Raw genomic sequence first — 13,415 nt, 5'->3', positions numbered from 1 at the left:
CTTGGGTTAGTAGGTTAGTCCCAAAATAATATAGAAGTGTATAAATAAGCCCATTAACATCCAAAATTGATAATATAATAGCATGGAACAACCAAAAATTATAGATACGTTGGAGACGTATCAAGCCCATTAACATCCAAAATTGATAAAAACAGAATTTTTGATGTGGAATGGTACCTAGCATAATTCTCAATGTAATTTTATTTATTGTGCCTTGAATATTCAGATCCGAAAGATTCAAGACAAAAGTTTAATATTGACATAAAAATAATAATACTTCAAGCATACTAACTAAGCAATCATGTCTTCTCAAAATAACATGGCAAAAGAAAGTTCATCCCTAGAAAATCATATAGTTTGGTCATGCTCCATTTTCGTCACACAAGAATGCTCTCATCTTGCACAACCCCGATGACAAGCCAAGCAATTGTTTCATACTTTAGTAATCTCAAACTTTTTTCAACTTTCACGCAATACATGAGCGTGACCCACGGATATAGCACTATGGGTGGAATAGAATAATGATAGGGGGTTATGTGGAGAAGACAAAAAAGGAGAAAGTCTCACATCGACGAGGCTAATCAACGGGCTAGGGAGATGCCCATAAATTGATGGCAATGCAAGGAATAGGGATTGCCATGCAACAGATGCACTAGAGCTATAAATGTATGAAAGCTCAACAAGAGAAACTAAGTGGGTGTGCATCCAACTTGCTTGCTCACGAAGACCTATGGCATTTGAGGAAGCCCATTGTTCGAATATACAAGCCAAGTTCTATAATGAAAAATTCCCACAAGTATATGAAAGTGACAAAACAAGAGACTCTCTATCATAAAGATCATGGTGCTACTTTGAAGCACAAGTGTGGAAAAAAGGATAGTAGCATTGTCCCTTTTTATTTTTTTTATTTTTTTGGGCCTTCCCTTTTTTTGGCCTTTCTCTTTTTTTATTTGGGACAATGCTCTATTAATGATGATCATCACACTTCTATCTATTTACAACTCAATGATTACAACTCGATACTAGAACAAAATATGACTCTATATGAATGCCTCCGGCGGTGTACCAGGAAGGGCAATGAATCAAGAGTGACATGTATGAAAATTTATGCATGGTGGCTTTTCCACAAATACGATGTCAACTACATGATCATGCAAAGCAATATGACAATGATGAAGCGTGTCATAAATGAAACGATGGAAAGTTGCATGGCAATATATCTCGGAATGGCTACGGAAATGCCATAATAGGTAGGTAAGCTGTTTTGAGGAAGATATAAGGAGATTTATGTGTGATAGAGCGTATCATATCACGGGATTTGGATGCACCGGCGAAGTTTGCACCAACTCTCAAGGTGAGAAAGGGCAATGCACGGTACCGAAAAGGCTATTAATGATGGAAGGGTGAGAGTGCGTATAATCCATGGACTCAACATTTGTCATAAAGAACTCACATACTTATTGCAAAAATCTACAAGTCATCAAAAACCAAGCACTACGTGCATGCTCCTAGGGGGATATATTGGTAGGAAAAGGCCATCGCTCGTCCCCGACCGCCACTCATAAGGAAGACAATCTAAGAACACCTCATGTCTCAAATTTGTTACACAACGGTTACCATAGTGCATGCTACGTGACTTGCAAACTTCAACACAAGTATTTCTCAAATTCACAATTACTCAACTAGCACACTCTAATATCACCACCTTTATATCTCAAAACAATTATCAAGTATCAAACTTCTCATAGTATTCAATGCACTTTCTATGATAGTTTTTATTATACCCATCTTGGATGCCTATCATATTAGGACTAGATTCATAACCAAAGCAAATTACCAAGCTGTTCTAAAGGACTCTCAAAATAATATAAGTTAAGCATGAGAGATCAATAATTTCTATAAAATAAAACCACCACCGTGCTCTAAAAGATATAAGTGAAGCACTAGAGCAAAATTATCTAGCTCAAAAGATATAAGTGAAGCTCATAAAGTATTCTAATAAATTTCAATTCATGTGTGTGTCTCCCAAAAGGTGTGTACAGAAAGTATGATTGTGTTAAACTAAAAAGCAAAGACTCAAATCATACAAGACGCTCCAAGCAAAACACATATCATGTGGTGAATAAAAATATGGTCTTAAGTAAAGTTACCGATAGAAAAAGACGAAAGAGGGGATGCCTTCCGTGGCATCCCCAAGCTTAGGATTTTGGTTGTCCTTGAATTTTACCTTGGGGTTCCATGGGCATCCCCAAGCTTAGGATCTTTCCACTCCTTGTTCCATAATCCATCAAATCTTTACCCAAAACTTGAAAACTTCACAACACAAAACTTAAACAGAAAATCTCATGAGCTCCGTTAGTAAAAGAAAATAAACCACCACTTAAGGTACTGTAATGAACTCATTCTTTATTTATATTGGTGTTAAACCTACTGTATTCCAACTTCTCTATGGTTCATAACCTCCGATACTAGCCATAGATTCATCAAAATAAACAAACAACACACGAAAAACAGAATCTGTCAAAAACAGAACAGTCTGTAGTAATCGGTAGGTTTCAAATACTTCTGTAACCCAAGAATTCTAAAATAAATTTCTTGACGTTAGGAATTTATCTATTAATCATCTTCAAAAATAATCAACTTAATCTCACTCTCCAGTAAAAAAATGGCAGCAAATCTCGTGAGCGCTAAAGTTTCTGTTTTTTACAGCAAGATCGCAAAGACTTTCCCCAAGTCTTCCCAAAGGTTCTACTTGGCACAACCACTAATTAAAAGAATAAAACCACATCTAAACAGAGGCTATATGAATTATTTATTACTAAACATAACCAAAAGGCAAGGAACAAAAATAAAATTGGGTTGCCTCCCAACAAGCGCTATCGTTTAACGCCCCTAGCTAGGCATAAAAGCGAGAATAGATCTAGGTATTATCATCTTTGGTATGCGACCCATAAGTGTCTCTCATAATAGATTCATAAGGTAATTTAATTTTCTCTCTAGGAAAGTGTTCCATGCCTTTCCTTAACGGAAATTGGAATCTAATATTCCCATCCTTCATATCAATAATTGCACCAATCGTTCTAAGGAAAGGCCTACCAAGAATAATAGGACATGTAGGATTGCAATCAATATCAAGAACAATGAAATCTTTGGGCACATAATTCCTATTTGAAACAATAAGAACATCATTAATCCTTCCCATAGGTTTCTTAATAGTGGAATCCGCGAGGTGCAAATTTAAAGAACAATCATCAAATTCACGAAAACCAAACACATCACACAAAGTTTTTGGAATCGTGGAAACGCTAGCACCCAATCACATAAATCATAGCATTCATGATCTTTAATATTAATTTTAATAGTAGGTTCCCACTCATCATGAAGTTTTCTAGGGATAGAAACTTCCAATTCAAGCTTTTCTTCATAAGATTGCATTAAAGCATCAACGATATGCTTAGTAAAAGCTTTATTTTGACTATAAGCATGCGGAGAATTTAGCACGGATTGCAACAAGTAAATACAATCTATTAAAGAACAATTATTATAATTAAATTCCTTGAAATCCAAAATAGTGGGTTCATTGCTATGAAAGTTTTAACCTCATCAATCCCACTTTGACCAATTTTTGCATCAAGATCTAAAAACTCCGAATCATTGGGGCGTCTTTTAACTAAATTTGACTCATGTCCAGTCCCATCATTATCAAGATTCATATTGCAAAACAAAGATTTAATAGGGGACACATCAGTCACTTTTAGATCTTCATCCTTATTATCATCAAAACTAGAAGAACACGCTTTCATAAAGCAATCATTTTTAGCACGCATCCTAGAGGTTCTTTCCTTGCACTCATCAATGGAAATTGTCATAGCTTTGAGAGACTCATTGATATCATGCTTAGGTGGAATAGATCTAAGCTTCAAAGAATCAACATCAAGAGAAATTCTATCCACGTTCCTAGCCAACTCATCAATCTTAGACAATTTTTCTTCAATCAAGATATTGAAACTCTTTTGCGAACTAATAAATTCTTTAATATTAGATTCAAAATCAGAGGGCATCTTATTATAATTTCCATAAGAATTGTTGTAGGAATTACCATAATTATTAGAGGAATTACTAGGAAATGGACTAGGATTAAAATTACCTCTATATGTATTATTACCAAAATTGTTCCTACCAACAAAATTCACATCCATAGATTCATTATTATTCTCAATCAAAGTAGACAAAGGCATATCATTAGGATCAGAAGAAACACTCTTATTAGCACACAATTTCATAAGTTCATCCATCTTTCCACTCAAAACATTAATTTCTTCTATAGCATGCACCTTTTTACTAGTGGATCTTTCAGTGTGCCATTGAGAATAATTAACCATAACATTATCTAGGAGTTTAGTAGCTTCTCCTAAAGTGATTTCCATTAAAGTGCCTCCCGCGGCCGAATCTAAAATATTTCTAGAAGCAAAATTCAATCCGGCATAAAAAATTTGTATAATGATCCAAAGATTCAAACCATGTGTGGGGCAATTACATATCATTAATTTCATCCTATCCCATGCTTGTGCAACATGTTCATGATCAAGTTGCATAAAATTCATAATATTGTTTCTAAGAGAGATGATCTTAGCGGGAGGAAAATACTTAGAGATAAAAGCATCTTTGCACTTATTCCATGAATCGATACTGTTTTTAGGCAAAGAAGAAAACCAAGTTTTAGCACGATCTCTAAGTGAAAACAGGAATAGCTTCAATTTAACAATATCATTATCCACATCTTTCTTCTTTTGCATATCACATAAATCAACAAAGTTGTTTAGATCGGTAGCGGCATCTTCACTAGGAAGGCCGGAAAACGGATCTTTCATGACAAGATTCAGCAAAGCGGCATTAATTTCACAAGATTCAGCATTGGTAAGAGGAGAAATCGGAGTGCTAATAAAATTATTATTGTTGGTATTAGAAAAGTCACACAATTTAGTATTATCTTGAGCCATCGTGACAAACAATCCAACACACAAGCACACAAGAAGCAAGCGAAAAAGAGATGAACTAGAAAATAGAAGGGGAACGGAAAAGGAGGGCGAATAAAACGGCAAGGGTGAAGTGGGGGAGAGGAAAACAAGAGGAAAATGGCAAATAATGTAATGCGATGGATAAGAGTTTGTGATGGGTACTTGGTATGTCTTGACTTGTGCGTAGATCTCCCCGGCAACGGTGCCAGAAATCCTTCTTGCTACCTCTTGAGCACTGCGTTGGTTTTCCCTTGAAGAGGAAAGGGTGATGAAGCAAAGTAGCATAAGTATTTCCCTCAGTTTTTGAGAACCAAGGTATCAATCCAGTAGGAGACTACACGCAAGTCCCTCGTACCTACACAGACAAATAAGAACCTCACAACCAACGCGATAAAGGGGTTGTCAATCCCTTCACGGTCACTTACGAGAGTGAGATCTCATAGAGATAATAACAATAAGATAAATATTTTTGGTATTTTTATGATATAGATTGAAAGTAAAGATTGCAAAATAAATGGTAATAGAAATAGCTTGTTGACGGGAGATTAATATAATGGAGAATAGACCCGGGGGCCATAGGTTTCACTAGTGGCTTCTCTCAAGATAGCATAAGTATTATGGTGGGTGAACAAATTACTGTCGAACAATTGATAGAAAAGTGCATAATTATGAGAATATCTAGGCATGATAATGTATATAGGCATCATGTCCGCGATAAGTAGACCGAAACGATTCTGCATCTACTACTATTACTCCACACATCGACCGCTATCCAGCATGCATCTAGAGTATTAAGTTCATAAGAACAGAGTAATGCATTAGGCAAGATGACATGATGTAGAGGGATAAACTCAAGCAATATGATATAAACCCCATCTTTTTATCCTCGATGGCAACAATACAATACGTGCCTTGCTGCCCTTGCTGTCACTGGGAAAGGACACCGCAAGATTGAACCCAAAGCTAAGCACTTCTTCCATTGCAAGAAAGATCAATCTAGTAGGCCAAACCAAACTGATAATTCGAAGAGACTTGCAAAGATAACCAATCATACATAAAAGATTTCAGAGAAGAATCAAATATTGTTCATAGATAAATTGGATCATAAACCCACAATTCATCGGATCTTGATAAACACATCGCAAAAAGAGTTACATCAAATAGATCTCCAAGAAGATCAAGGAGAACATTGTATTGAGATCCAAAGAGAGAGAAGAAGCCATCTAGCTAATAACTATGGACCCAAAGGTCTGAGGTAAACTACTCACACATCATCGGAGGGGCCATGGAGTTGATGTAGAGCCCCTCCGTGATCGATTCCCCTCCGGTGGAGCTCCGGAAAAGGCCCCAAGATGGGATCTCTTGGGTACAGAAGGTTGCTGTGGTGGAAATAGGGTTTCGTGGTGCTCCTGGATGTTTTCGGGGTATATGAATATATATAGGAGGAAGAAGTAGGTCGGTGGAGCCACGAGGGCCCCACGAGGGGGAGGGCGCGCCCAGGGGGGTAGGCGCGCCCCCTACTTTGTGGCCTCCTCGTTGGTTGCTTGACGTCCACTCCAAGTTCCCTAGATCACATTTGTTCCAAAAATAACTCTCCCAAAGTTTTTATTCCGTTTGGATTCCGTTTGATATTCCTTTTCTGCGAAACACTGAAATAGGCAAAAAAACAGCAATTTGCACTGGGCCTTGGGTTAGTAGGTTAGTCCCAAAAATAATATAAAAATGTATAAATAAGCCCATTAACATCCAAAACAGATAATATAATAGCATGGAACGATCAAAAATTATAGATACGTTGGAGATGTATCAAAGGTGGCGAGGCAACTATAACCGCAATGTCAGCTCTTGCTGCAGTGGGTTAGTACCTGTCCACTAACAGTGCCAAAAGCCTAAAGAGACGAAGGCCTCATATGGGCCGAAAGACGTTGTGGGACATACATGGGTCGAAAGTGAAACGAGCTAGTGTTATATTCGACGGTCCACATGACCTTATTGGGCCGATTTCGGGTAGGCCCTAACAGGCCGTGAGTTACCGGGCCGTAAAATGGGCTATTTGCGAAGAGACCGTTAACAGGCTTTTCATGGGCCAGCCCGCTAACTTTTGACCAAGTCAAACCGGCTGGCCTTTGTAAGCTAAATGGGCCAGTGGTGGGCCGTCGCACGTGTAGACATATCATAGGCGCCTATCTGACCCACTAACGAGCTGACACGTGTTTCCTCCGGCCAATTAGAATTTTACACGTGGAAATTTCCCATTGGTCCAGGCTGTTAATGGGTTATCGGATCGAAAACCGGAACCGATAGCTTAACAGCGACCCGTTACAATGGATGCCACGTGTCGGTCACCCTTGACAAAAGCACTTCTGTGACGCGCGATTTATCGTCATGGAAGTGGACACTTCCGTGATGATAATTTTGGTAATGTCATGGAACACTTCTACGACAGCACAGGTATGACTATCTTGATTCTGTCATAAAATCGTCATGGATGTACATGCATGACAGAAAACGTGACCTACTATGACAAACACGTATCATCACGGAAGTGTATTTTTTTGTAGTGTTACATGTGGAGCTGCAAGCCATTATGGGCTCTGGCTTGGTCGACCCTAGGCGTGAATCTGGACGGACGGTGCCAACAGATGTAGAAGAGCGGTAGGACATGGATGGGCACCGGCAGTGGCCCAGAGGATCTCTACGAAAGACCTTGTTTCGTTCGTCCCGTCTTCAAACAGCAGGCAGTGCGAGGACATAAAGGAGGGAACGATTCTTGTGGGTAAAATGCACAAGACTCTGCAGAGTGAAATCTAATCGATTAGCCATGTCACCGGTTACAGACAACTGAGCCTCTGGAATTGGAGTATTTCTGAAATCTCAACACCAAACATAATAAATTGATGGGTTATGATGATTTCGGGTATGAGACACTGGTTGGCGGAACCATCTCATTAACAACCAACATTTTGTAGTAACTGCAAACAAGTCCTTTTGTTGTAGGGAAAATTGGCGTTTTCGCAAAAACTTAACCTTAGAGCCCCATAGCCAAATTGTATATAGTATTAGTGTTGTTATTATTGTCTTTCTCTATGACTTGCCGGCATATTCAAAATGCTGACCTACACGGCTACAACGTCTCATGTTGCAGAGGAGTTTTCCGATCAGGAGTGAGGCTACGATCCACGCCCGGTGATTGCCCTATGGAGTCGGATGGACTCGCTTATCGTCTACGTTTCCGCAGCATTTAATTTTTCCTCATGAGTCGGCCTTCGACCGAATTTATTCTATTGTAATAAAGACTATATGAGAATCATGTAATAAATCAGGTGTGATTGAACTTTGAAATTTTCATCAATGCACTGTGTGTGCCGGCATGATCTTGGGATGGTACCGATACACGGAGACTTGGCCGATTTTAGGCCGGGTCACTACATTCTCATATAGATGATGCTCCATAAAACAAGAACTTTCAGCACTTAATTGGAACTTTTGATAGCAGCCGGGTAGTGGATCAGTTGGAACTTTTGCCCTCTCACAGCTTAAGGATGAGGTATGTGCCCCCCCCCCCATCTGGTTACTTGCCTGTACAATTAACCACATAGGATTCTGTATAATTTTTAACCCATTTGTATGAAGAGATGGAGTTGACGCTGGTGGTGTGAGATAGACAATGCCTTTTGGTGCTAGTTTTCTAAAGAAGATTCAGGTTTGTCCTCATGCTGCCATTGTTGTTGCACCCATAATGCAAGCGCAGCTGCTGCCATAATTTTGGTCTGCAAACACCACAACTCAGTAAACGAAAACATGGGAGGTTTTTGGCAACATTGGCCCATGAAGAGGACGCAAACATCACAGCTTGACCGCAGCGGCAAATAGGAATAGGGGATGCAGACACTGAAGATTTTGATGATTTTTTAGGTTTAAGAGGAATCAGTTGTTGATTAATAAAAAGGTAGAGTTAATCTAACAATAATGGGTAATTTTCTTGCTTGATGTTTTAAATTCATGTGTATTCATTACTTAGTGTCAGATGTTTCTTATGTCTTGTATAAAGATCAGTAGTTTAAGCTTATCAAGGTTTACTATAGTAGACGACGTATATTGTATTTGTAAATTTACACTGAGAATTGTAGGTCAAGTAGTATACTACATTATGTTTGCATGAATTTCGGTTAGTGGGACTTTGTTACATCATTAGACCCTCAACATGATGATAAATATATGACTTCTAACTAGAAGAAACAAAAACAAATCCTAAGATTACACGTACGTGTGCATTTACTAGTTAACAATCAAGTGGGAGATAATGGCAGGACTCTGATTTTGCAGAAAATCTAGAGATGCTTTTTTTCGAGTTTGTTGATTAACTATGTTTTGGGAATAAATCTAGGAGTTGGTTCAGACTCATACTAAGGCAAAAGATGGACGTATTGACATGTTGCACTAGAGGAACAACGACCTTGGGGGAGCAGGTGATGGTCGAAGGAAGGGCATATAGTGCCACATCTTACCAGGTTGCAGCCGCCGGCGCCGCTGCTATCGTTGTGGAGATCGAGGTCACCTTCGCCGCTGCCGCCTAAATCGTACCAGACGAGTGTGATATCTGGGACAGAACGATCGGGGTTTTGGCTGCCTCTCACATAGATCAACACAAGGGTTTGTTGGTCATTTTGCCGTGGCCCGTCTCGTCAAGGGCAAATCCTCAAGATTACAGCAAATGCATGGCAAATCCTTTTATAGGGTAAACGGGGGCAAATCCTCAAAGTGTAATTAAAGGCGTGGCAAATCCTCAAATTTCCCCAAAAAAAATACAGATAACAAAAATCTAGAACAAATCACAAAAATCTGGAGCAAACCTGCAGAGACGCTGGTGGTCTCAAATTTCATTTCTTTGTTAGGCGTCTCTATTTATTTATTCATTTAAAGGGAAAGGTTGCTCCATTTGTTTTTGAACAGTTTTGTAAGTGAGTGCTAAATGAATAACCTCATGTGCATAAAAGGCTACGAAGCACCGATACGTCAAGATTAGCTGTATCGGCGTACTGTACGTGGCCGATACTTTGATACGCCTGATACGGCTTCGATACAGGTATCGCTGAAGTATCCCGATTTTTGATTTAAAAAGAAAAGAAAATAAACACGATACGGTGGCGACACGCTGTGGACATGGCCGGGATACGGCAAGCACGTCGCCGGCAGCCTTGAGCCCAATAGAAGCCCACAAGCCTAACCTAACATCAGCTCTCTCCTTTCTGTTCGACCATGAAGGATTGGATCTGGCGACAGCAGGCAGTGCGCTGCCGCCGCCGCCGCCGCCTTGAATCGCCTCTCCACCCTGCCGGCTCGCCTTGCCGCCGCATGGAGTGACTTGAGTCTTCTCTGTCGCCGCCGCATGTCGCCAGCAACAACAAGGTATGATTGCGTCGCGTCCGTGCTTGGCTGCTTGTCGTGTCCTGTATCCTATGCGCTTGGCTGCAACCAATGGGCTAGTATTTTGATCTCATCTCACACATTGTATTATGTTTTGCCTTTATTACATGTCATTTTATTAATTATTTATATATACTTGCCGTATCGCCATATTGATGTTTCTAGAAATTGCCGTATCCCGTATCGCCGTATCGGTGTCGCCGTATCGGTGCTTCATAGATAAAAGGCACTTGGAGATGACTAGGTCAAGACAAGCCCACAGTTTGACGACAGGAGAAAAAAAAAACAGGGCAGTCATGAAGTGAAAGGATCTGTACAAGACGTCACACAATTAGTTTCAGAAAGTGAACACTTCTAAGTTGATTACAATCACTTCAAGACAGAAGCCAATAACACCAACCATGCATGCCAGTGACCATACCAGTTACGCAAGTATGTTCGGATCAATCTACAGTACTCACTAGATAGACAGATAAGAGATATAATAACATGATAGCCAAACTGCAGAGGTCATAATTGAACTTAAAACAAGCTGGGCCATCTTTGGTTCTCATTGTTCCATCTTGTCTTCACTGGCTTCCCTTGGTAACAGCCTGTGCTTCTACCCCTTCGCCACCAAAAGCAACAGCAGTAACCATACAGAAAGCTGCCAACTTGACAACTCCATTGATCACGCCGTCAACCGCACGTCCGATGGATTTCAAGCGCCTGCAGGTAGAACGAGGTAGGTCAAATGAGAATATATGTACCAACTCCTGTCGTACAACATATATCAAGTTTGATCCTCTACGTACAACATAGTCTTATCTGCCTGTTCCTTCTCCAACTTATCTAACGTTGCACCCAGCTTCGCCCTCGCCAGCTTATACTGAGCGTCCACTTCAGACGGCTCCAGTTCCTTCGGGATCTTGCCAGCATGCTGGATTTATACACACTTTGCATCATCAATCATTAAGTACAAGCGCTGACTGTGGCTGGTAAATAATTAAGAAGGATAATGTCTTGTCTGTCAGTTAAGAAAGCATGGTGCACGTGTAGCTACTAGTCACAGAATCACACTTGCCCGATTTGGACAAATGATGTCACAGAATCATACTAGCTAGGATGTGCATGAAGCAGAAGAAGATGCGAAACCACAGCAACATCCATCTTTATGTGATGCAATTAATTACTACCTCCGTCCGAAACTATTTGTCGCTCAAATGAATGTATCTAGATGTATTTAAATGTTAGATACATCCATTTGAGCGACAAGTAATAACGGAGTATTTGCTAAAGGGGTGAGTAAAAAGTCATGCTCCGATCAACCAGGAAAATAAGGTTGCTTAGTGATATGATTCCAATGTAGTCCTGTTGCTAGTTCGTCAGGCGTCAGGTTAGACTAGTATGACCATGATAAGCAAGTAATTTTGCTCATTTTTTATGGTAGGTAATACAAGAGACACATGTGTGTTGCTGTTTCAATTGCACATAATTCAATTATCACAGGCTACATCGATCCTTGATGTCGTGAGAACATAAATCATGTTGGGCTAGTGGATCAATTGGCAGTGTGAGCGTGTGTGCTTTGGAAACAAACTATTGACTAGTACAGAAATATAAGACCGTTTATATCACTAATATAGTGATCTAAACGATCTTATACTCTGTATTTCTTTACAGAGGGAGTACTAACTAGTAAGTGAAGCAAGAAGAAGAGGAGATGGTTCAAGATATCAAAACATCAGCAACACAACATCAATCGATCTTATGCATAAAAATTCATGATCAGATCAACCGATAAGGTTGCCTAATGATATGATTAGCATGCAGTACCTCCTGTTGCTACAAGCAGCACTAGGTCAGGATGTATAGGTTCAGGTCAGGTTAAAACAAGTACTGGTATACATGATGACGCTAAGTAAGTAACTTTGCTCTTGTTTCTAGTAGTAGCCAATACAAGAGACACACGCATGCTGCTGTTTCGATTGCAAAGAATTCGATTATGGCTGGCTACATCGTGGATGACGTGAGATAGATCATGTGAAAAAATATGCAAATTTTGGTTCAGATACCTTGGTGGAGAGCTGGCGGGAGCGCATGAACCTGCTTGGCACGAGCCGGCGTCCCTCCTCCGCGACCGCCGCCTGCGTTCGCTGGAGCAGTGAGCCACCGAGGCTCCTCGCCGCGCACCGAACCGCCGCCATCGTCGCCGTCCTGCGAACAATTGGTTATGCATTAGGATAAAAAGTCCGTCACGAATCACCACCGCCGGCCGCTACCCCCACCCCCACCCCACACACAAACCATCGATTGGATTGCAGACTGGAAATTTCGCTGGGATTTGGTGAGCGTACCTTGCGGGTCTGGGCACTCCTTATTCCTCGCGCGGTTAGGGTTCGTCGTTCGCCTCCACCGAGAAGAAGGGGAAATTGGGTGGGGAGAGCGGTTTTTAGCGCTGTCCGGGAGGTGCGGTGCGGTGCGGTGCGCCAACATATAATCTTGCGAGCAGGCCCGGCCCAGTGCAGCTCTTGATCTTGGACTTTTTCGGCCCAACTGTGGAGATTTCGGTAGGTTCCTTTTTTCCGAAAATCCATCTCTGCACGCGAGCTCATCTGCATGCGGACCTGATACTGAATACTTCCCTCTAGTTAGGGTTTCGCCGAGTTCTCCCGGGGCGATCTTCGCCGCCGTCGAGCTTTTTTCCCTACCACCGATCAAACCCCGTTCTCGACGCGGCAAGGAGGGGGCGGCCTCCCAGGGTTGTCGTCTCGCCAGTGGCAAGGAAGGGGGCGGCGGAAACTAGGGTTCCCCATCAAGTTACCCGATTTGTTCTTCGGGTGAGAGTATTCATGGAGAATTCCGGAGTTAGTTCCTCCGGGATCAGTGATGTCGAGCAGTTGATGAAGGAGTTGGGATTGAAGGAGGAGGACTTGGACGACGTGGTCTTCGATGAGCAACCTATGCCGCCGGAGGGGCCAAGATGGGTAG

The 13,415-nt window shown here is 41.1% G+C and overlaps 1 protein-coding gene across 1 annotated transcript; it reads right to left on the bottom strand.

Annotated features, from left to right (window-relative positions):
- Window positions 1-10,757: 10,757 nt before the first annotated feature.
- LOC125521190 lies at window positions 10,758-12,916 on the bottom strand. Its single transcript, XM_048686250.1, has 4 exons — window positions 12,782-12,916; window positions 12,500-12,641; window positions 11,240-11,364; window positions 10,758-11,153 (listed from the first exon to the last, which is right to left on the bottom strand). The coding sequence occupies exons 2-4, from the start codon at window positions 12,629-12,631 to the stop codon at window positions 11,015-11,017; spliced, it is 396 nt and encodes a 131-aa protein (XP_048542207.1). The 5' UTR covers window positions 12,632-12,641; window positions 12,782-12,916; the 3' UTR covers window positions 10,758-11,014.
- Between the last annotated feature and the right edge of the window lie 499 nt (window positions 12,917-13,415).

Source organism: Triticum urartu, chromosome 1 (genome assembly GCF_003073215.2).
Source record: "Triticum urartu cultivar G1812 chromosome 1, Tu2.1, whole genome shotgun sequence".
Taxonomy (NCBI): domain Eukaryota; kingdom Viridiplantae; phylum Streptophyta; class Magnoliopsida; order Poales; family Poaceae; genus Triticum; species Triticum urartu.
Note: the sequence above shows the minus strand (reverse complement) of the source record. Positions and strands in the feature narration are given on the sequence as shown.

What these genes read in the sequence shown, in the direction of transcription:
- LOC125521190 (XM_048686250.1), bottom strand. Translation starts at nt 12,631, where the DNA reads ATGGCGGCGGTTCGGTGCGCGGCGAGGAGCCTCGGTGGCTCACTGCTC. An exon ending in CCCGCCAGCTCTCCACCAAG is followed by an intron (nt 11,365 to 12,499) that starts GTATCTGAACCA and finishes GTATAAATCCAG; the next exon opens with CATGCTGGCAAGATCCCGAA. An exon ending in CAGGCAGATAAGACTATGTT is followed by an intron (nt 11,154 to 11,239) that starts GTACGTAGAGGA and finishes TTCTACCTGCAG; the next exon opens with GCGCTTGAAATCCATCGGAC.